Source organism: Falco cherrug, chromosome 7 (assembly GCF_023634085.1).
Source record: "Falco cherrug isolate bFalChe1 chromosome 7, bFalChe1.pri, whole genome shotgun sequence".
In the NCBI taxonomy this organism is placed as follows: domain Eukaryota; kingdom Metazoa; phylum Chordata; class Aves; order Falconiformes; family Falconidae; genus Falco; species Falco cherrug.
The window spans coordinates 46,100,694-46,128,685 of NC_073703.1; the positions used below are offsets into that span (position 1 = coordinate 46,100,694).

The 27,992-nt window shown below is 39.4% G+C and overlaps 1 protein-coding gene and 1 long non-coding RNA gene across 4 annotated transcripts in view; one reads left to right on the forward strand and one right to left on the reverse strand.

Moving 5' to 3' along the window:
* Positions 1 to 400: 400 nt before the first annotated feature.
* Positions 401 to 27,992, reverse strand: part of TTC17 (tetratricopeptide repeat domain 17) — a 59,333-nt gene continuing 31,741 nt past the window's right edge. For all 3 annotated transcript variants that reach the window (XM_055717391.1, XM_055717390.1, XM_055717392.1), the window contains 9 exons: positions 12,949 to 13,137; positions 12,025 to 12,275; positions 11,214 to 11,379; positions 8,735 to 8,855; positions 8,228 to 8,387; positions 7,726 to 7,809; positions 6,156 to 6,275; positions 3,776 to 3,919; positions 401 to 1,476 (listed from right to left, as the gene is read on the reverse strand). In XM_055717391.1, the coding sequence (XP_055573366.1) occupies positions 1,345 to 1,476; positions 3,776 to 3,919; positions 6,156 to 6,275; positions 7,726 to 7,809; positions 8,228 to 8,387; positions 8,735 to 8,855; positions 11,214 to 11,379; positions 12,025 to 12,275; positions 12,949 to 13,137 (1,367 nt within the window). In that variant the 3' untranslated portion in view covers positions 401 to 1,344. The remainder of the gene's footprint in view (positions 1,477 to 3,775; positions 3,920 to 6,155; positions 6,276 to 7,725; positions 7,810 to 8,227; positions 8,388 to 8,734; positions 8,856 to 11,213; positions 11,380 to 12,024; positions 12,276 to 12,948; positions 13,138 to 27,992) is intronic.
* On the forward strand, positions 13,144 to 26,988 carry LOC114018025 (uncharacterized). The gene is made up of 2 exons (XR_003563404.2): positions 13,144 to 15,550; positions 16,830 to 26,988. It is a non-coding gene; the product is annotated as an uncharacterized LOC114018025 (long non-coding RNA).

A 27,992-nucleotide genomic window follows, 5' to 3' on the forward strand; every position in this document is an offset into this window, starting at 1 on the left:
GTATTAAAAAAGTTACATTGACATCATAATTTTCACTGTTGCCATACCTGCCCTTGATTTGCATCACTGAAAGAGGGAGAAGATTGAAACAAAAGAGCAAACACTATTAGTTCTTTACAAAATCATTAAGCAGTATGCTTAACACTAAAAGCTGGGGGGTAGGTCCCACGACAGACAGCTGATTTAGTTAACTTTCCCTTATTTCCTTCTGCCACTGAAAAGGAGTCAGGCACAGAGGTGCAGGAGTTTTCCATGGATATGCAGAAAATCACTGTCTGATAAGCAGCATTAAAGGCTTTCCTGCCCCCCAGCTCTGTCTGCTCCTGAGGAAATGTTGCAGACCACCCAGCCCAGGTACTTGCAAACGGCGCTTGACATAAACATAGAGGAGAAGCTGTAATTTGTTCATAAACAACTTATTTTATTTCAAATATGTGCCCTTGTTGATTCAACAATGATGTCTGGAGAATCATGTTCTCCACCAACCTAAGAGACAACTGATTTGGAAATCTTCCACCTGACTTTTTTTGCTGATGATAACTTGACATCGCCACCCTCCTCCTCCTCGGCAGCTGAAAGAATGGCTCAGAGCGAGCATAAACTTGCACCTTATTTCAAAATGGCTAGAAATACAGTGAACAAAGAATTAGTAAATCAACCACTCAGGGAGGCAGAGGGCTGTGAATATACAGACAAATATAAAACATCTTACTGGGATTTTTGCCAATTTTTTCCCTGCAATTAAGATTAGAAACCACTTTGACTTTAGTGTCCTGCTGTTCCCTCCTCCCCCCCCAACAGAAAGAAACAATTTAAAAAATGCTTGATGTTCCTAATGTTTTTTTATACACATTTAAAATCCTGTCCCCCTCCTTCCAAAAAAGCAGGTAATGGGGTATGGAGTGAACAAGACTGGACAAAGCATGAATTCCACATGGATGAACTGCTGATTACCTCGTCTTACTATTTGGTACGGGTCTGTGCTCTGCATTTCCATTGACCTAGATTATAAGACATGAAGCAAGTTACTTTGGATGCAGAAGCCAATCTGAGCATTAAGGAAAAACTAACAGTGCCTGGGTTCTGGTACAGGTGGTCATGGACTCATGGAAATTTCTTGGTTTAATATTTACATGGCTGTTTTAAAATTATGGTCTGTGAAATATGTTTTCCAAAGATGTTCCTATATTTGAGAGGAAAAAAAAAGAACCCTTGATCCAAATCCCATCTCTTTTTAAAAGCCTTGTTAAAAATTTTGATTCATCAATTTATCTTAGCACACTTAAAAGCAGAACAGAGAATAATGACATTTATAAAAAAAAAAAAAGAGAAAGATGCTGATCTCTAAGGAGACCGTCGCTCTTTTTTCATAAGTAAATGACACTGGATGGTGCGGATTCGATTCTTTGCTGGGGCAAACTCTGGCTGAAGTTTTAGTGTTGATTCATACCATTTCATCGCCTTTTCAAACTCTTCCTGTAAAGAAAGAAAGATAGATTATGAAGAGTCAGACTCTAAACCGAACATATTTTCTGTGCCTTTCCTGTCCTAAGTAGTTGAACTGTATGGTATGCACAAAAGAAACTGAACCAGTCCTTGTGGTTTAGTATTTTTTTTCCCCCCTTCCCCAAATAACTGATATTTTCTTGGGCTAACGACCCAATTCCGCATACTCCATGGAAGGGAGCCAAACCACCGCTGAGCATTTATTGACCAATGTTCTCGCCTCTTCCTTCTAATAGTAGATCTCAGCATTCTTACTGTAAAAGTAACTTTTAAAAACAGATTCAGTCAGACTTTGCTTAGATCAAAACTTTGAAACCTTGGACAATGCAAAAACGGGAACTTTGCTTAAAAGCCTGCTTTTTTAGAAGCATCTTGAAATTATTTTTAGAAGACTACTCAAAGCAAATAAAGTAAAAACAAACCAACACCCCCCACCCCAAACTTAAAGAGCATACAATAGCTAGACAATGTCCATTGATAAGCTGGACTCCAGAACGGTATTAGGAATCATTCATGCTGAAATAACTATTTGTTTATAGCTGAAATCTAATTACCTATGCCACCCTGCTTTTTTATTAAATAGGAAAGCATGTGAACACCCAATTGTGTATTAGAAGAAAAATGAGAGGGGAGAAGACCCAAAAGATGCTCACTTTTTCAGTCACTTTCAACACTGTTTTTGTTCTCTTAATTTCCTTTTCTTGGTAACTTTATGTTTACAATAGAGACAATATTCATTTCTAGCCACATTAGAAAAGCTAACTAGATGAATGTGAGTTGTAAAGTCTTGATTTTTTTAAAAAAAGTATTTTAATACAGTTGCAACAGGAATTATATAGAAAATCCCTTATTAGTTTGTGGGAGCACTGACAAACAGCAATGAAAACAAGAATCAGATTTTTTCCATTTTTAGAAGCAATCATTTACACCTGCTGTAATCTGATATTACTTTGATGTTCCTTTGGATTCCCGCATTGATAGTTTCTACAGCATTTATCCAAAGTTCTCAGTCCTTAACGTGGCCAACTGTTTCCCCTTTGTAAGGCAACTTAATGGAAAATTTTGCAAATAAAGGAATGTTGGCCTCGATAATGTTAAACTATTAATTAGCATGATATCTTCTACAACCTATTGGTCAGTCAGCTCTCAAATACAGCAGGTTAAATATCATGTAATAAGCCAACTCGTCTTTATGTTTGTATAATTTGATCCAGAAGATAAACTTTGTCCTGTTGCTACAGTAAGTTCTTACAATGAATATAGGGCTTCACTGAGAAATCTCGCAGACTCAGGGAGAATGAAGTTATTCTTAGGTGCTGTACTGACTTTAAAAAGACATTGGCAACTCAAGTATCAAACATGTACTTCGTTTGTTTCAAACAACTGTCCGAAGTAATACCTTAATAGAACAAACTCATGCCTTTCTTCAGTTTGCTTCCATTGTGTGTTTGATGGCACTGTGCATTTCAACTCTTCTCAACCCTGACAGCCACAATACATGATGACCTGCTCAACTTGCCCTGTTATTTCCATGATCCCCTCAATGACAGAAGCAAAACAGTAAGGACAAATCTATGACAGGTGATGAAAATGGTCAGGGATACATATACTTTTGACAAACAAATATATCAACTACGTCTCAGTTTAAGGGTGCCTCTTTTGCCCTTTAAATACACTGACCCTGTTACAGATAAGGATGAAATACACAAGACAAGAATACAGCATTAATAGGATAACAGGAATAAGTATTTTGCATTCAGAGTAAGCACTGAAAGCTAAATTGCAGATTAGAATACATAGCCCATATAAAGAAACTTAAGTTCAATCTGTAAATTATTCTGAGAGTTGATAATCCAGATACCGAAATTAAACTTCCCTTGTGTTTGTTCAACACAACTGTAAACTGGGTTTTATTTATTAGGTTATGCTCAGCTCTTTGGGACAGACCCAATTTATCATTGATTTTCCAGTATTATAAAAATACCCTGTGTTTAGATGGGTAGCCAACCCAAATTATCAATTGTTTGCTACTGTCTTAACAAAGCTTTGTAGACAGTGTTCTGAAGCCAGCTTATAAAAATGTTGGCCTTCAAGCACTAAATGAGTAGTAAGAGTGAAATGGGTAACGAGAGTTTTGGCATTGAAAAAATATTCTTCTTGCTGAAAAATTTCTTGAATGCTGCTCCTTCAAAATTATTTGTGAGAATAAGATTTTTATATACATAAATATACTTTACCAACAGACATAACTAAGTGACAGCACACTCACCATTGCTACGTAGACATTTGCTAGTGTGAAGTGATTAACCACAAAGTGTGGTGCTATTTCCACTGCCATGGTGGCCACAATGATGGCATCATTCCAGAGTTTTGCATTGTGGAAGATGTTTGCTAGGCTTATTAATGGTACATCCTGGAAGAGGAAAGCAAGCGATAAACAGTGAGGTTCCTTCCATTGAAATTGTCTCAGGATCAGCAAGACAAACAGAAGACTCCACAAACTGGCCACTCTCACCTGGTTACTATTCACTACTGGTGACTTTGAAAGTGATATGCCAGACCTATTTTACTATGAAAGGGCATTTGGACCCGAGTTATAAACAAAACCCCCTCACATACACACATCTGCTCACAATAGCAACAAACACTACTGTTGCATAGACAATTCAAAAATTAACTCACTTAAGTGGTCCTGTAGTATGCACATTTATTTTTCAGATGCTCTTAACACTAGTTTTCTCCCCAAAGATGAGATGCATTCTCAGAGACAAGATAAGCTGTTTTGTTTGAGCACCTTCCTTCAGCTCTTTCATAGATGGGAAAGGAATACTAACAAAAGAGGACAGCAGAGAAGAAAAAAAAGGGTCTAACCATTACTGCAACTGATGCACTGTTTTTTATCCTGCCTCTGCCACCGAACTCCTATATGATGCTGGGTAACAGCTATAAATAAAGTTTTCTCAGCTAGTTACTGATGGTATGGTTTTTTATTTCCTGGATTTCCAGACTATGACCTTGTCTGACTAAGAAAACTGTCGAGCCCTGTCTGCAGTAACAAACTCTCTGGGAGCTGGGCTTCACACCTTCAAGGGACAAAATACTGCTTAGCAGCAAGTCTTAGGTTCCCTCAACAGGACAATAAAAAAATCTGGATGTATTTGATCCCTGCCTCGTTGACCTCCACAAAGCAAGGAGTACATCTGGTGGATAAGTCTTCATGTTTGTAAAGCAGATACTATAGAAGTCAGAACCACAAAAGACAACCGCAGGAAAATTAATTACCTTTTATTTACAACAGAAAAGGCATGAGAAAGTAGCTAGAGTGCATAAAACCAAAAAGGAGGATAAATCAAAATACTAAATAGCTGTTAATTCAGTGCTAACTCCCACTGAGTTCAAGTTGCAGCTGTATCTGCAACTTTACCCACAAGTTTTCTGTGACAAGACCCAGTTTTCTTTGGAAGCAGCTTCAGTACGGAGGACAAAAACAAGGCACAGATTCGGAGCCTGCCGGACCCAAGCAACACGGTATCACATTTCTAGGGAACGGCACTACTACACCATAATCTTGTCAAATTGTAGTTTCCAGACCATAGTCTGACCCTTACAAGTCACGCGGCTGAGGGTTCCATTTCTGAGGAACAATCCCCAGTTACAAAGACAGGAGAACAAGCAAGAGCTGCTTGTGTTAGACTGTGGTTGCAACCTCGTTTTAAAAGGACAAGTGCAGAGACAGAATTACGGGAGACATAGATACAAAGGATGCACAGCAGGGATGCGCATGTCTTAGTTGAGGCATTTCTACTCCTAATGGTTAAATCCTCCTAATAATATCCTGAGAGTGTAAATTACTTTGTCTCCTGATTTTCAGAGAACCATTTAAGACCAAGATTCAAAAAGAAGTATACATCTTGCAATGCTGTGCAATTTGTTGCTCAGGTCCTAAAGCGAAATTTACAACGTTGAGTGAGGAAACTATACTACATTTATCAGTTTGCAAGGGGGAGACTGGTGTGTAAGAACAGACATCATAATGCTCAGCATACCGTGTGACACAAAGCACTTCAGTCAAATGAAGCACGAAACACAAGATTATGGCCGAAGTACTGTCTTCTTTTGGAGTAAAGCACAGAACTGCTGCACGAAGTCAGGCACTAGTATCCTCCTGAGATTCACAGCCCGAACACTTAAGATTTAAGCATTTAAGTTATTCCTTTAGATATCACCTTCTCCCCTCTTATAAAAGCACAACCAGAAGATAAACTCCCCTCTTTAAAAGCATAACCAGAAAATACACTCCCCACATCCTAGGTTAGAAGACTTGTCCAGACAAAGGCTGATGAAGATTCAGAAGTCCTATGTAACGAGGAAGTTCAAGCCCATGTTGCTCAGAGAGGTGCAACACCCAGCGAGCTGCAGGAAATTCCACTGAACCTCTTTTGCAGTTGTCTTTTTTTTATAATTCTTTTTCGAAAAGAGACAGTCTAAACAGGTGATGAAAGTCGTGAGGTTTCACCACAACTAGCTAATATCTAATACATTATAAACGCTTGATACACACAGTGTTTGCCTTAACGATAGTCTGTGAAAGCTCTATTGTGACAAGGAAAACATTATTTCGTCTGAGCAGCGGGCACATGTGCACACACCTTCATGTGATGGGGTGCATAGTGCAGTGCTTGCCGTAAGCAATCAATTGCCTTCTTTCCTTGGCCTTTCACCCTCCAGTAAAGAGCTGCCATGCTAGAGAGGACCCATGAAGTCTGATTCTGGCAAAAGAAGAAAACAAAAACCAGTCATGTAAACACCTGTAGTGAAGAGTCTTCCCATCTTTCATTCTTCTTTATTTGTTGAGTAGAGGGTGTTACACTTAAAAATAGCATTGAACTACTTTAAAGCAGCAAAAAGTTTATCTAACAACGTATATGAAATAGTCAGGTAAATGAGATTGCCAAATGCAACATTATCTTCTCAAGGAAGGAAGAGCAGTTAAATAGCTTTGAACAGGAACAACAGCTTCTAACCACTCATCTGATGTTGAGCGTTTAGATGCGTATACACATTACTCAATGTAAAGCAAAAAATGCAGCTGAGTTAGCTGATTGGACTCATAGGCTCTCTGTAGTCACTGGAAAGAGAAAGGATGCTCTGGGATGCAGCTCAGCGCAGAAGCCTGACAAGCCTAGCTGATTAAGTGGTGCCTCTAGCTGGCTGACTCCCATGTCACGTTGTTAGAAAGAAAGATACTATGTGCTTGAATTCTGTGGACTGAGATACACTAAATGAATGTTTATGCTCACATATGCAATTAGATAAGTAGCCATCTTGACTTGTTTGATTAGCTCTTGTGAATACTAAATGAGACTGGTAGACAGAATAACCGCACTATGTTTCCAAGGCAGCTAGCCTTACTGAGAGTTTTCTTTTCTGGTCTCAGCCATTTAATTTTCAGCTTATTTGGATAAAGCTTGCAGAGGGAACTGTAGCATATAAGAGAAAAGGTTAGTATACATCTAAAGTAAAAAGAAACTAAGTCTTGTAACATGAGCATAAGAGTAACGTCTTTCCTTTCTGGGAATGACAAAGCTACATTGGCTTTAGTTTCAAAGCACAGTAAGTTCCTTAGCTTTCAGTCGAATAGGCTAGCGGCATCGAACTGTTTTGGCTGAGACCTCTTTTCTATAGCAGTTTGGGATATCCTCCCCACTAGCTGTAAACATATAACACAAATCCCTGCATTCCTATCTACCTTGCAGAGCCTCAGCTGAGGTCCTCAGTAGCCTAATCTAGCTAGAAAGCTCGACTTTCTCTGGGGAGAACAGCAAATGCCAGGAGCATGCCTGGAGTGTTGAGCCATGGCTTAATCCAACTTCCCATAAGCTCCAAGTCAGTGCAGCACAAAAAGCAAGAGGAGTACCGAGAACTGTTGAAACAGCTTCATATATATCAGCAACCAGCGATACAACTCACTACAGGGCTGGAAACACTGGGAAAATTTGACAAAATTCAGTTTTAGTAGAGATATGCTACACAGTGTAAGCACAGGATATAGCCCAACAAAACACCTGTGAGGGCATTACAGATGCTGAATAGACACAAATCCCTAGTTCAAGTACTAATATGTTCCTTGACTAGGATTTCAGACAAATGGTTCGAGACTGGATTGACCACTATGTCAGTCACGAGTGGTAAAGCCCAGACTTCTCATTTTTCTCATACCTTTTCCAAAGCTTTGGCTATTCGAGTACCAACTTGTTCTAACGACTGTGGTGAGTACTGGTCTTTGCCAAGATTCTGTAGCACCTGCAGAAGAGGAAGAAGAATGCTTAGATGCTGGAACCAGGTAAGAGATGTCCCTCTCTTGTTGGTTGCTTTTTTTCTCCAGCCTTTTACAAATGCTGTAACCTGTTCCAACCTAAACATCACAGTCTATCTTGAGTTAATACCATCTATACCATCACACAGGGTTATAATTCCATAGCACTGAATACTGAGGATGCTACAAGTTTTACGTATGCTCAGTTGGACTGTTCTTTCACTAATTCAACCATCGAGAGCTATAAATACAAAGACACTAATAGCGCTTTAGGACTTCCCTCGGGCCATATCATAGGTGGCTGGGAAGACATTCTGGTAACGTACAGCTTTGCACTCACACACTGCATCTTGAATCTGCCATGGTACAGCCGTTTTTGTGTGACAGCCTTCATCTCTGGCATACCTCTTTCAGCTGACTTTCTCCAGTGTAATGCAAGCTGGCCCGACTAGAGACACCTTGCAGGTGGTCCAAAGTATGCATACTGGCTGGTAGGTTTGGGTTGCAAAGGGGCTCCATGGCTGGCTCTTGCAGCTGTGTAGCAAAATCAATGTGTTCTGTAATGCTACAAAGGTCATAAAACAAGTTGAATCAGTCAGGAGAAGAAAACAGAATAGTCACTACAAAGTTCTCTAGTGAGCGTAAACTGCCAGAAACTGCCCAGAAACTGGCAGAATCTCATCTGAATAGATCAAGAAGCAAGAGAAACTGGATCTTCTGTCAGCACATGCACTGTTCTTTGCAAGTCTATTGATGAAATACCACATAATGTTTTCAAACTTCTCTGAAATCCTGGCAGTTCTTTCTCACTCTAAAGAATACTGAAATCTTCAGTTTATGCACACCGAAGGCCATGTTACTGTCTTGCTTTGTGTGAGTAACTTATTTAAGGTTCACATACAAGATACTTACTCAATGTTTTTAGCAGAAACAGCCAGCCATGTGCTGGCTACAGTTGTAAGCTCTACCCTTCGGAGTTTCAGGCATTCATCAGGACTTGGCCAGCCAAGGCTACGATAATCCCGCCGTTTTCCTTGAGAAAGGGAAGGAAAAAAAAGAAAAAAAATCCACAAACTGTCTGGAAGCAGAAAGACATTCTACTTCAGTACAATGACCTACCAGTGGATACATTCCCTGTGTTATAAAGGTTACAATCCTGCAGCCAGATTTAACATTCCTGAACCTAAATGGACTGAACTGAACTTGTAGCATCCAAAGATAGGACTGGATCCTATGCAAGACAGATCAGGAGGTGGAGTTGTACAACTTATTTCATTACACTTTTTCAACAGCTATGGATTAAGAACAATTGCCGCTCTTGTTTACAGGTAATGTCTCTGCTTAAATGTCCTTAAAGAAGTTCATAAGTGAGTCATCATTTATGTTCTACAGCTACAGTAAAAACTAATAAAAGTTGATTGCTCCATCTTCTGACAATCCCAGGTGAAAAATATACTGCAGTTTCTTTTCAATTAGTCGTTTAAGACAGACAGTGGCTTTTACTGCATTCTTACACTCAAGATAGCAACATTTCTGAAGCTATTACACAATTACACTTCAGCCCTCCCATTTTGCAGAAAAGTTAACTGAGGCAGGGAAAGGTTAAATAACTTGCTTTACATTAACAAATAGATCACTGGGAGAACCTCTGAACCAAAGCCTAGTTAAATCTTTTCCTTACATTTGGTGGATACTGTACCAAGTCCTAGGAATCCAGCTTGTGTTAACTGTGAAACATCCAAACTGTTTGGAACCTAAGGAAAATTCACTGTAGCCGTATATTTGCACAGTGGAAGCCAAGTTTAACAATAAGCCTGTCTATCGCACCAGCTACATAGAAACTAATACTGAAATACTGTCCAACTACCTGAAATTTTGCCAACTTGGATGCAAATCCTATTTACCATCCAAAGTACAGTAAACTGCTTCACCATATCTGTAATACTGTGTCTTTTGTAAAGTATTCTGATTAAAGGAAAATAAACGTCAAGAAACACTGGGAAACTTCAGAGGGGAATGATCAGTTCTCATCACCACCACTGTGAACCATCTGACTGTGAGTTCTTATTTGCACGAACGACAAAAGATAGTGAGAGGTATGGCAACACCAGACAGGGACAGGCCAGTAGTCTGAGAGGTGGTCAGACACAACTCAGCTACCGTCATTTCCCTGTTCTACCAGGAAGCCTCCAGGTGACCACCAGTACATTATTTAAGCTTTTGATGATTTAGCTCTTGCAAAGACAATGTCAGCAGATCCTGGCTCACAGAAGTGTTAGGAAGATAACTACTTTACAGTTGAGGGATGCTCTGTATTAAAATCACAAAAGCAGCTCAGAGGGAGAGAAGATACACCAAGGAAAGGACAGGTGTGTACTCACAAATGATAGTCTGTTTTCATGTAATCCATCCCCCCTCCATTTAAATATTTAATTCAATAACTTATATTTGTCAGTTGCTAAAAAAGAAGTTTGTTAAAAATTTAATACAAAAACCCTCAAAATGTAAAATTACTTTCCAGGTCATCAAATTGTCATGGACTAAAATGTATTGGAGAACACACCTCTGCTTACACATCAGCCCTAGAACATTAAGATTTTAGCTCCACTGAAATCAAGGCAAGACAAAAAATATGGGGCCCAATTACTGTGGTTCTCTTCTTTGGCTTCATTAGGTTCCAGCAGCTTTAAATTTCTTCACAAGCAATCATGTGCTGATGATTTCTGTCCACCTGAATGCACCAGTGGAACTAGCCTGCACCACATTGATAGACCACTTCCCAATTCCTGTTACTCAACTAGCAAAAACTCCATCTCTCTCTCCAACTCTCCTTATTTAAGTTGGTACAAAACTCTGCTGTAGCTCCAGTCTTCTGGAAGACAGTCCCTAAGTTTCCTCTTATAATATCACCAAGCCAATTACAGCATGACACTGAAATTTTCCATTTATTTTCATTAGACCAAGCTTTCTGTTTCTGATTTGTTTCATGTACAGCCAGTAATCAATTCCAGCTGTCATCCTGCATTTGTCTTCGAGGGGGTGTGTCTCGTCTGATAAACTAACTTCTCTGCTCATGCAGTTTTAAAGAAAAAGATCATTTAAACCCCATCTCTCTTTTACTACTTCCACTCACAGTATCTACCTCTTTCATTATCCAATCTTACCACCTTATCGCCAGAAGTTCTGGGAATTATCCGCTGAATGAAAACTTTAGGTTAAAGTTATGTTGCACTTCATGAAGAAGGTGCAGATAGAAGACATTTCTAATTTTATTACATACTCATCTAGAAGGCACATTTCACTACATAGTCTTTTTGACTCATTTATGGTAATAAACTAGCGTAAGACAAAAGCTGCAAATGACTTGCTTTCTCTAGAAGCAGCAGGTTACCTATTGGTCCAGGAGAAGGTATCTTTGGTCCACTGATCTCCAGGGCAGCTTGGTAAAAGTTTTCGTTTTCTCCATTAGTCCCTTCTTCCCCATTTCTCCCAACTGGCTCCTGGAGATCCAAGCTTTCAGCTTTTGGTTTCTTTAAACGTTTGACCTGAAAAGTGATCTACCAAAAGAACAGCATTAGCAAGATTAACAGTAAGAAACACCATGATTATTATCAGCTCCAATACACTACTTGTTTTAGCCCAAAGATTCAATTTCAAAGATGTTACAGATGAGATCTTTCTCTCTCTCCCTCCTTCCCATCCCAACCCATTCTCTAAGCCTGCTCACTTTCACTGCATCACACCATGCAAACAAAGCACACAACTTCAAATCTCCAACACAGGAGAAAATCAACTCAACTGCCGGAGAACTGAAAGGCATTTTTCATTACACATTTTGTTTTTACATGATGACAACAGATATTTAATTGTTTTTATGCTACCAGAACTTTTGGTTAGGAGCTGTTCTCCTTTATAACTGTGAGCAAGAAGTTTGAAGGCAACCAGCATCATTCCACACCTAAGCTTTTGCTCCTGATAATCAAGACTTTATGATGTCAGTTTCAGTGATGCAGAGGCCTCTGCTTTAGAAAATGGATCCAAACAGCTTGTTCATTTCACATAATCCATGGACCAGCTCTTTTAGGCCAACAGGCAAAGCTCCTAGACATAGGCTGGTGTTAAACCCCCTGAACTGTCTTCATCTTTCCCTCCTCCACAACAGTAACTTGATACAAGACTTAAGTAAACTCATCCAAACTTACCCATTCAGCTTCATCATCATCACCACAGTCCCCAAAACAGGAGCTAGCCAGTCTGTCCTGAGATCCCTTCTTTAGGACCCGGATTCCCTGCAAGTCCATCCGACGACCTTTTACCTCCAGTGCCCCTTCAAAAGCTTCCTGAGGCCAAGAGTTTTCAAACTCATCCACCAAAGCCAGCATCTCTTCAGACATCTGATCATCTTCTAAACCCTCCATTCCTTCCGAACCATTGCTTTCTGCAGTAACTGCATCTAAGAGGGAATATCATAAAAACCTCAAAAAATATTTTCCTGGTGCTTCCACAAATCATATAAAAAGGATCTTTTTTCTGTGACCTGACTTTTCCACTTGCACAAACCAAATATCACCGACTACTCACTGCACGCTGCAAGTGGAGAGGGAGGCTGGAGAATCCAGACTTCCCCACTGCAAATAAGCATCAACTGTTGCTTCAAAAATCAACACCTCTAGAGCACTTTCATCAGTTTCCTTTCCAAATCAGAGCTCTGCCTGTTTGAGGGAGTAAACGGGTGGTGTCTTTCTCTACATATGTGCATTAAACACTGAAAAAAACCTGTCTGTATCTTAACCATAGACACTCTTTTTCTTCCCTTCTGTCCAGCACAGCTAATACATAATTCACCTGAGGTCCAACTAAAATGAGTCTGTAGACTCTTGCAAGAAACGACATCCTTTACCTTGGAAAACGTCTAAACCTTAATTTTTTTTCTTTATTGAATACATTTTGATGTTATACTTGGAGAAGAACAGTGAACAGAATGAAACTGGTTTTAAGGGTTAATCGTCACCTTACACTCAGAGCAGGTGAAAACATAGTTTCTTGGAAGAAGACAGATAGCTCTTCCAAAAAATCTAGAAACCAGTTCATTTTCCAGCATTTTTTTTTTGGTAAGGTTGGCTTACTTTCCAGTTTCAAGAAGGAGGAATCCCTTGCTGAACTCTCAGTAAGGACTTCTGGATCCTCTGTACCTCCCTCAGACTGTCCTTCTGCCACTGCTGTAACTGACTCATAGTGGTCATCAAAGTATTTCTCCTTGTCGTGACTGCCATCTGGATTTTTCTCATGACAGTGGCCTGAAAAAGAGAAATTTACTGATACATGATATAAAACTGCTCCTCCTGGGCAGAAGCACAGAAGCTGCACTGCAGAAACTACAGTCTTCCAGTTTTCTCTGCATGGATTAACAGAATAATTCGACAAGGTATCAAAGGCTGCATTGAATGATTAAAAAAAGCTGATCTGCCTCTTGACAAGGCCAATCATCTAAAAAAGTTACAGGGAACGATGGTATTAGGTATATACTGTGAACAACTAACGAAAGAATAATCAGTTATCTTTTGGGGGAAGGCTGCATAGTACACAGGAAATGACTGTGTGCTGGTAGCCACTCCCCATGAGCATCCCCCAGACATATTTCTACTGATAATACACCACACGTGGGGGTTGCCTGCTGTACAAACTGCACTTAGACACCATCATGCTCACCATGCTCACATGCAAGAGAAAAAGGGCCAAGGCAGGATATGGGATTGCCAGGCTCTGACCTTCTGTGCCAGCCACAGACAATACACAGGTAAGACCAGCTTGTTAAATAGACAGGCAAGAGCTAGGAGTATTAATCTGTGCCGAAAATCAGACGTTTGTTCAGCTGAAAATTTAACGTCTATAATTCTGTGGTCAGGTTACAGGCTCACATTCCACCAAATGCAAAGACCTAGGAGTAACATTGGAAAAATCCAAATGTAGAACCAATAATGAGCAGGTAAAAAAAACACCCAAAAAACTGTGCAAACTTTCAACACTAGCCTTTGAGCACACTTCAGTGGGATTCTGTTAAGCTCTCAGAGAGTTTAAAGGGTAGCCACCTCCAACTTCACAGCAATATTTTTAATCTCAAATAAGTTTTAACTAGAGATCTCAGATTTTCTAACAATAACCACTTGCCAGTCTTCCAGGGCAAGAAGTGTCTGGAGAGCTGCTCCTCGGCCAGCCCCCAGAGCCACAGAGGCAGGGACAGGCCTCTCCACTGGCATGGTAGGCTGGGAGCTGCCTTGAGCCCCACCGCGCGGCTCCGAGCCTGAGACATGGACAGGGACATCTGCCTCCCATCGCATGGGAAGCCTGTTACCACAGACAAAAACACAATCCATGTACCAAGCTGCTCTCTCAGACCCCTCCCCCTCCTTTATTTCAATCACTTGTGAGTGAAAATAGCATACATACACGAATGAATTAAGCAGCACATAGCGCATCAAAGAAAGCTTAAATTAAATGCAAGATTCTCAAGTACGTTCCCCATTCTACCCTCATGAATGCAAATTGTATTGCTCCATGCATATGGAAAGCATTATTTTTTTCAGCCGGCAGCACAAAATATGAAGAGTATGAATCAAGCAGATCAGTGACTCCTTTCTTCTCCACACAATGATGCCGTGTTACAAAAGAATATTTTTAGGTCACGCACTTTCATCAGGCCAGCGGGCCAAGAGGATGGCTGTAACTCTTGTGTAAGGGCAACTTGTTCCACCACTTTCAGCAAAGCAAAACCATGCTCTTTGCTGTATGCTCGCCACTTTTGTGCCTGTGAGCACTCAGTTGGCATCTCTGGAGGAGAAACAGGCCAGTATTTTCTGGAGGCTGCTGCGCGTCACCAAAATCAAACTATATTCATAAACCCTCTGTGAAAACTATTCCTTGCCCTACCTTTTCTGCTGCATATAAAAAGTTAAACATTGTTTTATGAGCAAATATATAAACCAGAAGCAGTTAACTTCATAAACTCTTCTAACATGTCATTCAGTTATACTCTGCCTTTACCACTCTGTCATTGACTCTCTTGAATCCCCTCCCCACCTCCCTCATGCTGCCAACAAAAAAATAATTGGTTTCATTAAAAAAATGTAACATAATCACTTCACTATATGGATATCCTAATTTTTAATTTATGAGAACTGGTGTGCACAGAACCCTAAAGCTGGAACTAGTCCCCCTGCCTGACATCAAACCAGCCTGGTTTCAATGCAAGGTGCTTCTCAGTAATGTGATGACCACCATTCCCCTCTGCTGAAAGTCAACTCATCATTAGTATAAACAAAAAGCAAAGGGAATGCAAAACAGACAACTATTTTTAATTATAAATAAAAATGTCAAAAAGATAAAAAAAGCTGGAAACAGCAAGCAGGAGGAAAACAACACGATGGGACTTAAAATTCTACTTAAGACCAACTCTGTTAGCATTAATTTATAAACACTGACAGCTAAAAACAGACTGGATGAGAGTACTGGCTTTCTTGGGATTTGAGAGCTGCTATATATAGAATCCTGAGTGGCCTAATTTTTTCTGAATTGCTGTTTTCAGTTGTCTTGACGTTGCTGGAAGGAAAAAAAAAATGCTGGCTGAAAAACCAATGGAAGTTTAATATCTCTGATGAGCGCTCCATGGAGGTGGTGGTACCCAGACCCGGCAAGTCAGAACTTTACAGCTTGTATCAGCAACATCGCCAGGTAAGAGCACGATACCAGTGAGGGAACACCACAGCCCCACACTCCAGGTATGCTCACCAGCTGCAGAACATTAGTTGTATCATTGCAATACTTCCAAGCACCTTAGCAGTGTGAAGGACAACGGCCACCCTACAAATGCTCATCTGAAGATCATTTAGTAATGTTTCACATACATTCTGGTTATCTAAATACGCACATGTGAATTTTAGGTGTAAAGTCCTGACACAGCGATACCGCAGCTACAAAACTTGGAAGTCTAAAATTACTTCATAATACTCAATCAATACAGCTTACCCCATCCTGAAAACTTACTAGAGAAGGATCCCTGTCTTGCTCATTTATTTTCTGAGAGTAGCTGGTGCCACTTTTCCTATTGATTCTGCAGAGCTAAGAAAGCTCAGAGGAAAGTGGACCAGTTTGTCCTGCCTTGTGTATTATGAGACCTGGTTACTAAGTTCCAGGAAGTGGAACAAAGATGCTACAGAGATGATGACACAACATGAGTGCCTGGGCCTTTATTTAAGTGATGTAAATAACAAATAAATAGTCTAATTGTGCCAGGTTAGCGTAGAAATTGGAAGGGGGGGAAGAAGAGAATAGTTCCTAAATTATAAAGCAAATCCATCGGAGAAAAAAAAGCAAGTACAAACTCTAAACTGAAGCATTGATACCTTGGAGATTAAAAGGAGAACACAGTATTACATATTAAAGGTGTCTCTTTCTCATATTGTTGTTCATAAATTTTTAAGGCCAATGTGAATGCACCTGTACAGCATTAGCACACACAGACATTTTAAATATAGAAAAGATCTCGTAGATCATTCATCCCATCTACCATCAACCACCTTCTTGATGTTCAGGACCCCTCCCAAATGTCAACCAAAGCTGTGGTAAGCACTGCAGTTGGCAGGGCTAAAAAACCCCTAACAGAAAGACAGGCTTTAAGTTCTTGTTTAGGAGTTGGATGATTCCAAACTCTGAAGTTGAAAGCCACTTAGTGAAAGGAAATAAACACCCAGAGTGTTGACTTCTGTAGCAAGGAAGGAAGAAATGCTAGGAAGAAGCCATGCAGTAACTGAAATGGAAGACCTGTGTTCCATCTATAAAGAGACAAGTATTTACGCTGAACCATACTTCATATTGCTACATTTCTCAGAAAAGTCACACTTGGAAACAATTCTGAACTTCCCTTATTAAATATAAACTTTTCTGGTACCACCTAGTTGGGGGTTTTTTTTTGTTTGTTTTGTTTTTTAAGAGCAAACTTCTGTCAATTTAGGTGACTCCAGCCTCAGACTGAAAGCTGCTTACCTAAAGCAAGGAAAGAAATGTGAAAAGTACGGAAAAGAGGAAAGATGAACAAATAACTCCCGCAGTAGAAGCATGGAAGTGCTGCACCTTGAGGAAGGTCTTGAAAGTAATCAAACTTCACCATTAAAGAGGGTATTGTTAGTTTTCAAAATCTAAATTAACTGCCACTGTAGCTGTTTGCATGTTGTGGTCCATCTGGCTGAGAGAATGAGGCCTCACTGAGTATTTCCACTGTTCAATTCCTATACACCAACTTAAGATGATTTGGAACAGCGCTGGAAATAAAAAGTAAAATTATCTCCAAGTGTCTTTGGTTAGCACATTTTACTGTTTTTTTTTTTTTTTTTTTATTCTTTGTCAGTACAGAGCTTGCGAAATATGACATTCCTAAGTCCATGTTCCAACATACCAGGTTTAAGAAATTATCAGCTCTGAGCTTCTTATGATGAGACAAACTAAATTCCTGGTACTTACTTAGAAATTACAATGGCAGAATAATGCTTCAAAACCAAATGTCAAGTCATTTAAAATTTGGTACCAGGTACTGTTTTTTTCCTACCACTTGGAATAAGCAGAGCTGGATTATCTCTTGAATGATTACAGGAGTCAAGTGACTTATGACTTGCTGTAGTCAGTGACTTGCATTGGGTTATGCAAAATGCAAGTTATCTGGAGCTAAGTGTCACTTAAGTGATGTGCCCCTTTACAGTTAAACAATGCAAAGACAGAACTCTACTTAATACACATCTAAGTCGGTTGTCAGAGCACAGAACAAACTGAAACCAAGCTGCCAACAGGAGTTATTAACTACTTATTTTTTGATGCACCCTCAAAACTAGTATTGCCCACAGATAAATTCAGCAAAGGTAGATCTCTTTTTTTTCATAGCAGGAATGATATATCACTGGGGCTTAACGGAAATAGGTTTTAATCCCTGCCTGCAGATGCATAGTCTCATTTACAGACATTTCAGGAGCAGTGCATCAATTAGCAATCTTCTTTTTGCTTTTGCTTGTCACTGCTTACTCAGATGCCGATAGACAGGAGTCAAAGGGGTGGTGTATTACCACTTTACACAGGGAAACGTGTTAACAGTACTGCTCTGAGGTCACGTGAAAACTGCAGGAGTGCCCACTGCGTATTTAAAATGAGGCTAAAATATACTGATTATAGAAATTAAAACTGAAAACCAGCATATTGTCACCCTTCATTTTTATAGAACAAGTCTCGTTCAGTGCTTCATGTCACAGATAATTTACCAGGGTTTACAGAAATAATTCGGAATGAACGAACTCACCTACTGAAACAGTTTTGTGTATCTAAAACTACTGGGATCTCAGCCATCAAAATTTGGGCCTAACCAGCACCTGAAGAACTGTCTTACTTTCTGCACCTCGGTGACTTCACTGCGATGTGACATTAACAAGCCAGGGTAGTTATGGGGAAATGCTGTTTGAGAGACCATCCTTCAGACAACATATAAAACATGAGCTTGACTTTCATGGCAATGTTTACACAGATGATTAACACACTCCATACCAAAATTACCTCAATGTTTCAAGGTGAACATGGTAATTTTCTGAAGATCTTGTGAGACATTAACAGCAACCATGTTATTGCAATCACACATGAACAGCTATTGGATTGCAAAGCATTTTTAAGGGAAAAAAGAATATCCACGCCAGTTATTTTGAGATGAGTTTCAAAAGCAATAGAATGAGCGTTAACTGGAGAAGAGACCCATCTTTAGCAGCTATTGCTACTCTGCTCACCTTAGTTACAAATTAACATGGGTCTATGAAGATTTTGCTCTAAAATTCATGGATTCCTTTTCTTACTATTTTCCTGAATAAATACATATTTACACTTCAAAATGAATGCCATGACTGAGCTCTGAAAGCAGAAACTGCAAACCACTTAGGCCTGAACAGGATTGTCATCAAAAACATTACAAAGGTCACAAGCCAAACTGCTGAACTGCAAGACAGCACTGTGCTCTAGAAGCAATACCAAAGAAAATTTGGTGCTTTCCACACACACACGTAAAAAAAAAAAAACAAAACCAAACCCCCAATCAACCAAAGAGTTCTCACTTTATTTTTAGTGAAAAAGATCAACAAAATAACAAACGGAGCAGGGAAGTAAAGGGAGAAGAAAGTTCCTAATTACAATTACCTGGCTATGCAATACTCACTGGTGAATGTTTGATAGTTCTGTATTTAACTGAAGAGAAATACACAAGTCCTACTACATATTCAGTGTGCACTACAGGACCCAGGAAAGATACAAAGCAGATGGACAACCTACACTGGCAGAAGCATAAAATTGTTGCAGACTTGAAAAGCCAAACACGCAGCAGTCTGTCTGCTCTTTCTGAGCCCAACAGTATCACTGCTGGTTTCAACAAGGCATGACCAAGCTCTGTAACCGTAACACAAGCGTACCTCTGGTACCTTTCACAGTTGCAACACACTGGATAAATCACTTAAAAAAGTATCTACTATCCCACCTATCATCACAGCTACTATGCTACTATTCTGGAACAGCAAAGGACAAATTGTAGTAAGTTCCATCTCTGGTCAAGTTTTTAAAGCTAAATATCAATATGGGTACTGGCAGAAGATAATGAGAGTAGTGTTCAAAATTCAGACTAAGCTTTTGGTGTGTTTTCTCCCCACACAGAAACACTGTTCATTTTTGGTTTTTTTCTTTCATATAGACCCTCCTTTGCAAAACTGGAAGCTACAGGACAAAAATAAACATTTTCAAAGGACAGGACATACTGCTAACTGAAAAATAAAACCTAAATACAGTAAACAAATAATGAAAAGCAGTATGAAGTATTTTAAAAGTTGATTTTCATAAACTCCTACCTCTTCTCTAAATTCCTCCCTTAGATGAGTGGTCAGTGGCCTTTCTTCAAAGATGATAAGAGGCATGCTCAAAATTGAGTAGTAAGAAGAGCGTACTACATAACAAGCTTCCGTTTGATGCATAGCAAACAACAGGATGATGATTTATGTGGTTATTAGACTCAAGCACACAAAACGAAGCATATAAAAGTTCTTTTTAAAATTATTTATTCCAACAACAGGTTTTCAATTAAGAGGATTACATAGTAAAACAACTGTTCTCACTGATAGGGAAGTAGTTTTAAAATCTGATTTGTAGCCAAAAGATGCCTCTAAATTGGCTTAGTTATAGATTTCAAGATTATTTATTTGTGTTATTACAACAGTTCTGATTAAACCTTTTAAAACATACAAATGCCAACAATACATAACCAGATTTCTTGTTCACATTAAGTGAAATGCCTCACCATTGTGTAACAGACCAGTCCCTGGTGAACAAGACATACAAGTTCTCCTTGTGAAATATAAAGAGGAGATAAATAAAACATGGAAAAAATTTAGAGGAAGCCAAACCTGTTTAAATTAGAACACAATGCAGTTTAATAAGGGCCATGCATGCAAAACATCTTGAAGAATTCAGTAGGCTACTTTATAACAGAATAGAAAATGTCAACCGCTCCCCCCCCACCTCTTCCGTAGTTAAAAACGGGGAGGGGAAATCAGAGAGGTTGACTCCTAAAGCCTTCACTCTCTTCCTTCCTCACCACCCACTAAAATAGGAGCTCTTTTTTTTTTCTAATGACGCACATCTAAAAGCAATAACTTGCTCTATGATGCCTGGTAATAGGGCCCAAAACACTGAAACATTTAAACACCTAAATTTAAACTCTCCAATCCTGCCAGTGGATAAGAGAGACTAGAAAATGTCTCTTTGAGGGGACCCTGGTCCTGCAGATAAAAGTAGGAAGGTGAATAGCACTCCAGTCTGAATTTCAGCCTGTGCCTCAAAAATAGCTTGATTTTTTTTTTTTTTTTTTTTTGGGGGGGGGGGGGGGGGGGCGCGGTAGAAAAACAAATCACATGTATGTTCTGAAGACAAGGCTTGTCCTCCGTGACTCCTCCTATGTGCCTTTTTTTTTTTTTTTTACTGTCAGATAAGGAAATAGTTTCTCATTAATTCCTTAACAATAAATACTCACCCACAGTAGATCATGGTACAATGTATGCTATAAATATCAAATGACTAATATTTAGTTCCTTGCACACAACACACTTCTGATACCCGTTTCTGATTAAGCTATGGAAATTCTTAGATTAAGGTTCACTAGCATAAGCAAAGGTAACAGTGGCCTGCATTTGTTTTGCGCTTGTTCTGATCTTTCCTCCATCGTAAGCCACATACCTCTTCTTATGTTAAACATTAAATGTTTTGTTAGATCCTGTTAGATTCTACAACTCAAGAACAACGGAGAGCAACTCTGTACCTATGAACTCAAGTTTGAAAGGGACTTTTAGTACAAGAGTAACCCATTCCTAAGAAATAGCATCATGAAGTTGAACTCTACAACAGTTAACTAACACTATTACAAATTACTGTTAGCTTTCTTTCCACATCCCTCAACATAGCAGGCTGACACTATAAAGCCAATTAAGGGCCTTATGTGTGCATCTTTTGACTACTACTCTGTCTGTAAGGTTTGCACCGTATATCGGAATTTAAACAGCATTCGACAGGGTCCTGATTTCATATTTTTTATTTTAAGAAAATATTTTTGATAGGCTGTATTTATGTTTATCTGTGTATGTCTTTACTAGGTCATACTGCTCAACAAGAGCATACTAATATTCAGACCTGATCCATGACATTTTGTAGATATTTTTTGGATAGATATCTATGCAGTCTTCCTCCTAACTGGAGATTAAAGCAGAGACACTGACACACTCAAACAGCCAAAGAATGTGTTAACTGGTCAGTAGGTATGCCCCTAATAAATCCAAGACAGTTTTTAAGTGCTTAGCAGTTTGTTTGACAGGCCACATTTTACATAATTCCATGAAGAAGCAGAGTTGTTGCTGCAAGTGAGATAAAAAGATCAATTCTGGTTTTGAGGGAGTGATGAACAAGAAGTGGACTAGCCTTTTCTTGAGTCCAGGTAAGGAATACCTGCAGAAGGTTAAGTTTGACAAGAATACTGCCAACCACCCTAGTTTAGGATTCAACAGGACAATACTCTCCTCACACTGCCAGGAGAGTACAAAGCTATAGAATAGTGCCTGCAGAAAGACTAGGAATGTTTGGAAGAATGTCTTTTCTCCCCAGAACTGCCGCATTCAAGAAGCATCAATCTCTTCCTCTAGGGAAACTCTGAACTGTCCTGGTTTCCAGTCACTAGTAGCCAAAACAGATGATAGATTTAAATCTTTGAGGACAGTCGGAGCACAACGCAAACTCACATGAATCAGGCAACCAACCTTAAAAGGAAATAACAAATCAATAAAGTAGACAGATCAGAGGTAGTTAAGTGCCTGGCACTCCACGGCTCAGCATGCAGTGCTCATTTCAATCTGAGCACATGGCATCGCATGCTGCTTTGAGACAATCTCAACATGACTCATTACAGGCTGAGGCTACACATCACCACTTTCCAAGTTCTCAGATTTAAGCCAAGTGAATACAGCCTTCAAGGTCTTGGCAAGTTGTTCATGACATTAAACTGTGCATTGTCAGTCCTCCCATATGCGAGGGCCACATGTCCTTTCTCTTCCAAATGTGCTTTATCCAACTCACTAATTCAGACTGTACAGCTTTACTATGAAGTCATTCTTGCAACCTTGCAACTACATCTTCCTGGAGATGTAGCTGGGGAATTACTCTTCCTCCTAAAAAGGCTGTTAAACACATGCAGTTATTGGATCTTTTTAAAAAGGTCCAGCTCCAGGCAGTGCACACTATTCAGGTTGAGTAAGAATTTTTAGCAGCTATGTGCATGAAACTGCCACTGGCAAAAGCAGTCTCCTGAAAAGAAATAAAGACACAGACAGTAGCAAATATGTCTAATTTTATCTACATTCCTATCAAAAAAAAAAAGCACCAAAAACACTGCAGAGAAATGTTAATATGTCTGATAACTGAAGGTATCTGATTTTGAAAAAATTAGTTGGAAAGAGAACCCTTTTTTCCCTTCCATTCTAACCCCTGATGATCTTCCTCCTCCTACATGAGCATGTAGTTATGCTGAAGTAACTGAAGGATCCAGATAATATATCATGAAGAATCATTTACACTATAAAGGCAGATAAAAACGGGAAACGTCATATTATATTTAGTTTAATACTATACTGCTTTTCCTTCATATATTAATAGTTTTGCATCAGTAAACTCTCACTGAGCTCTCCTACAACTCTAAATTCCCTTCTGCTGTGCTATTTCCATTTTCTCAGTTACTCCCGCAGCTGAGACCATGACTTTCTTCTCCTTCCTGTACTAGCTTGTGTGTGGCCTTCTGATCCTGGGAAAAGACAGAATAAACACAGAACACTAAATACTGCAGGCATACCATCCTCAACAGAGCATGATGCGAAGTGAGACTGATGACTGTTGGGAGAAGTTGTTAGGTACACTGCCGTAAATAAGCAGAGTAAGTGCGTAAGCTAGCAAGACAGACTTTGCATGATGTAAAGAAATCCCCTAACATTAGCGTAAAAAGAAGCTGCAGACCAAATTCACCCATTAGCATGTTTAAGAACCACAAGAGAATGATACTTGAACAACACAGATATACTTCAGACAGCATTCTTTGTTTGCTGGTTACAGAAACCTTTAAGATGTATAACAGCTTTCCTGCAAGCAATAGCTTAGAAGCAATGTGTACGAGCAATGGGTGTACAGCTTTTGACTACTGGTGTAGCTAAAAATGCCATGTTCAATAGAGTACCACATTCTCTGATTTTTAAATTTAAGAATCCCAATCTATACATCCCTGCACAGTTCTGAGAAGAAAAATACATGGCGCTTGGAAAGGAAAGCCAGGTTCCAATGTGAGCTTGGCAGGGTCAGGTCCTTCACTTTCAAATTCCTTCAGCTGCTCAAGAGACACTAGTCAAGGACTTTTCAAGGAAAAAACTGATATATACAGCAGACAGCAAATCAAAATGTAAAAAGCATTAAAAAGCCTGCGCCTGGTCAACTGCCAGATCATAGCACTAAAATCCTAGGAATGCTGTGATTATTGCAGGAAAGGTGGATGGTAGGAACTGCTTTTTCCCTCGCTGGTCTAGCAGTACAGAAATGGTGGCACAAAATTGGAAGAATAATTGGGTCAAGTTATTCCCATAGAGCACATTCTCATAAGAGATTTCTCCAGGATCTCCCAGTCAGAGGCACATCTGATATCTCTTGACACCCCCATTCCCTAGGGACGTCTGCCTCATTCTCTGTATCTCCCTCCTGCTTACTCACTTAGCGCTGCGGAGCCCAAATACAGTGACCTAGATTCCACTTGTGTACCACCAACAGATCTTTCAGTTGGACTGACAGGGTATGATCTCCACTAATGTTGGAGGGAAAAAGAACTCAGCCTGATTTTCAGAACCCAGGTGGAACCTGCAGGATGAACAACAGGCATGTGGGTGCACACATGTGCCTGTAGTGGGTGGAAATAAGCAACTGGGTTCTTTAACTTAGAATTGTAACATTGACTTTAGAACTGCTACTGTTTAAGTCAGAACCCGCTTTCTCTATGTTACTGTTAAATGACAATGCAAACATTTATCATGATGCGTTTGAGAGCTCTTGACAAGCTGTTTGCCTGCTTCATAGAGTTCTGTTTGTTCAAAAGCCCTGCCTGGGTTGACTCTTCTGTTTATACAGATGAACTCTCCCATATGGCAATGGTGAGAGAGTAAAAGCAACAGAGAAACGAGCGGTCATAGATTCCATCCCTTTCATTAATATAATCGGATAAATAAGAATACTAACATTTGTGGTAGTCTAAATAAGGCTTGGGAGCACTCATGAACTCTGCTGTTACATGATATGCAGGTCAATGAAAGAAAAAGCTGAATTTCAAACATACAGTAGTGTTCAGTTCAGAATCCCATACAATTGGTATAGATTCTAGCCTCCTGCTTCAACTAAAACAAGATTAAATTCTGAGCTAAGTGCAACATCCTTTACCACAAGAGTAAATATCCCCTCTTTCCACCTACCTACTAAGTGATGAGCATTCCTTGAAGAAACAAGATACAGCAGTTTGAGAAGGAGGAAACTAAAATGCTATTATGATAAAAACTTCCAAAAGGACCTCATGCTATAGCAAATGGGAACAAAATTCCGTAGCCCCTGCCTGGGACGATCAAGTCAGTCATAGCTTGTAGGGGATCACTGAGTAAGTGAAAAGTACATTTAAAAACACATTCACATCTTTATGTTTTAACACACTATTGTAAAGGAAATGTATGTGACGCTTTTGCTTAAGTGTTTGTGTACCTGAAAGTGCAATAGGGAACTCAAAATGATTGCAGCTGTCAAGTTAGAGTCAGAGGCTTAAACTGTGATGTTTATTTAATCTTTCCATAAGCTTATTATTACAGTTTCAAGCACAGATTCTCCTTTCAGGTCAACCTCTCCTCTTCAGGTCAATTTGCTTAAAGGTCTAAGCTTATTAACTTGGTAAGAACTTAAGTGCTGGGGGACAAAGGAAAATCCATACACTTAAAAGATCAAATGCCTTTTCCCCATGTTTTACTTTAGGAGGAAGTACATGAAATAAGACTTTTCATTTGATGTGCTATAGGGTATTTATACCACAAGAGGGCACTAAAACCATACTTAAAGCAGATAATTAAGCTACTGCTGTATGTATTACAAAACTAAGTCACAAAGTAAGGAACCATCCACTGCTTTCAAACATACACACTCACTACATAAAAGCATTCCTCTATCTTGATGGCAGGCACATACATTTACAGTGTACTCGCACTACCTCTACTTCCAACAGAGCAGCACAAAGCTCTTTGTAAAAGCACTGTCCTGCCAAGTAATGAAAGACAGTGAGAGTAAAGAAACTCGAAGCTTGAAGCAAGTTGGGCTTCCATGTTTTCAATACCAGTCTATTAATAAAGCTTAAGATTTTGAATTTTGATCTTGTCTAAAAGAACGTGAAGTGCGTGAACTCACAATGAAGTGGAACTGTCAGAGGGAGATGCTTACAGTCAGATGAAAAAAAATTTGAGTACAAATTACTTCTGCTTGTCCAAGCAGCAATTCTGTTTACACACATAAGGAGAAGTCCTATGCAACAGCAATTAACAAATCAACATGTTTCAACACTAAAAATATGCTTCTAGTATACTGTAACCTTTTTAATAATGCTTGAAAACATCTGAATGTTTGCATCAACCAATGAAGTGCCAAAGGAACAATCCCTTAGGCCTCAGTCAGATATTCTTCTACAGACTTTATTACATTATAAAAGCTACTTGCAATTTTTTAAGCCATAAAGGTGCGCAAAACAAATCCTGGCAATGCACCACTTCAGTATCAGACAAAAATAACGTTGGCTTTCTCTACCAGCTTAATGACCAGTACAAAGCCAAAGTACCTCATTTCTGCAGCTCTGAAAGTTGGCTATTTTTTCATATTAAGGTTTTTTTACACTTGTTATGCAAGTCTCTTGGTCCTATTATCTGTGTGTCAGATATGGCTGCTTAGGTATCTGTCAAGCAACAAAATTTCTGCTAATTAGCACGCTCCAGGAACTGACTTCCCAGTAACTTCAGAGTTAATCATTCAGTAGCAACATGCTTAACTCTGGCCAAGTCACCCCTAGGACCACCGCAGGATAATCCTGTAACAGTGAAGTCTTCCGACCATCTTCTCAGTTATTTGGGAACAAGGCAGTATGTGGCTGTGGGTCCAAGTAACGGAGGTATATGTAGCAATGCAGCACTATTGCTGTATAATATCCCCATCAGCTGCAACTGACTGAACTCCTGCAGTTGCCTAAAATACATGTCATAGGTGACAGAGTTGTACTAAATTTTGGACACTTCACATACCTCCTCCATAAGAAAAAAAACACACCAAAAACCTTTTCAAATTTAGAAATCCTTTTACAATGAAAACATTTATATAAACCTCAAAATAGGAGGCAGAAGTTAAATAGAAAAATGTTGGTCTGAGATTTTTAATTCCTCTTCTCACATGCATGAAGTGACTTGAGTTTAAAATACAATTTTCTATGTAGAACAGTCCTTAAGTTGGGGGGGGGGAGGGGGGGGAAGGAAGTACCGGGCAGCAGAACAGACAGGAACAGCATATAAACAAGCATCCAAGTCAACATTAGTGTATCGTTTCCAAAGTCCTGCGCTAACAGCAAATGTCCCAACATGCTTGAGAAAATTCCTATTTCACTTATTTGAAATATACACCAGGCACATACTGTAATAAAAACCTATAAAAAAATATGAATTCAGAAATTTGATCCCATATTCCATCCCATGCTAGCATGTAACTCCCACTGACCATTTGTTGGATTCTGCCAATGGCTCACGGCAGCAGAGCAAGGAACTCCATGTCTTGCTAGTTAGTTCAGTTCTTGTGAATAGAGACTTTTGACAGGCGAAGCAAAAACCCAGCTATCACATGGGCCTACAACCCAAAGCACAGGCAGCCCTACTGCTGTTACTTTCAGAAATATGAAATGATCACTTCGCAAAACAAGATACTAAATCAGAAACAACATTTGACATTCCAATTTCTTGGTAAATTTTTCAGCATAACATATCCATCTCAAAGGATATAAATAGTTATGACACGCCATCAAGTGCATAATAACAAGAGGACAAACTAAATTTGGTTATCAGATGTCCCCAAGCAGCAACACATGATCTGAAAGGCTGTGAAAATCTCCTGAAGTAACAATCCAGTGATACAGGATTGTCAAACATACGTTTGATCTACGTATTTACAAGTGTGCTGCATTAGCTGTACACCTAAAGTCCCATTCAGAAAGGTGTGTGGAAGTGTGTTCAGTTTGCATCTTGTCATCAAAACGTGCCTTCCAGTCTGTCATGGAGCCAAACAAGAGCAGACTATGTAGTGTTACGAATCTTATTAAGTCTACATGATATGAACATTTAAAAAAAATGCTTTAAGTGCAGCAAGTGATGTTAAATATTAGCATCTAAATACAGTTTTCATTTTTTTAGGTTCAGCACAGTGGCTGAAAAATTGTACATGCTATTGCATTACATATGCAAGGTCAAAATTCAAACTT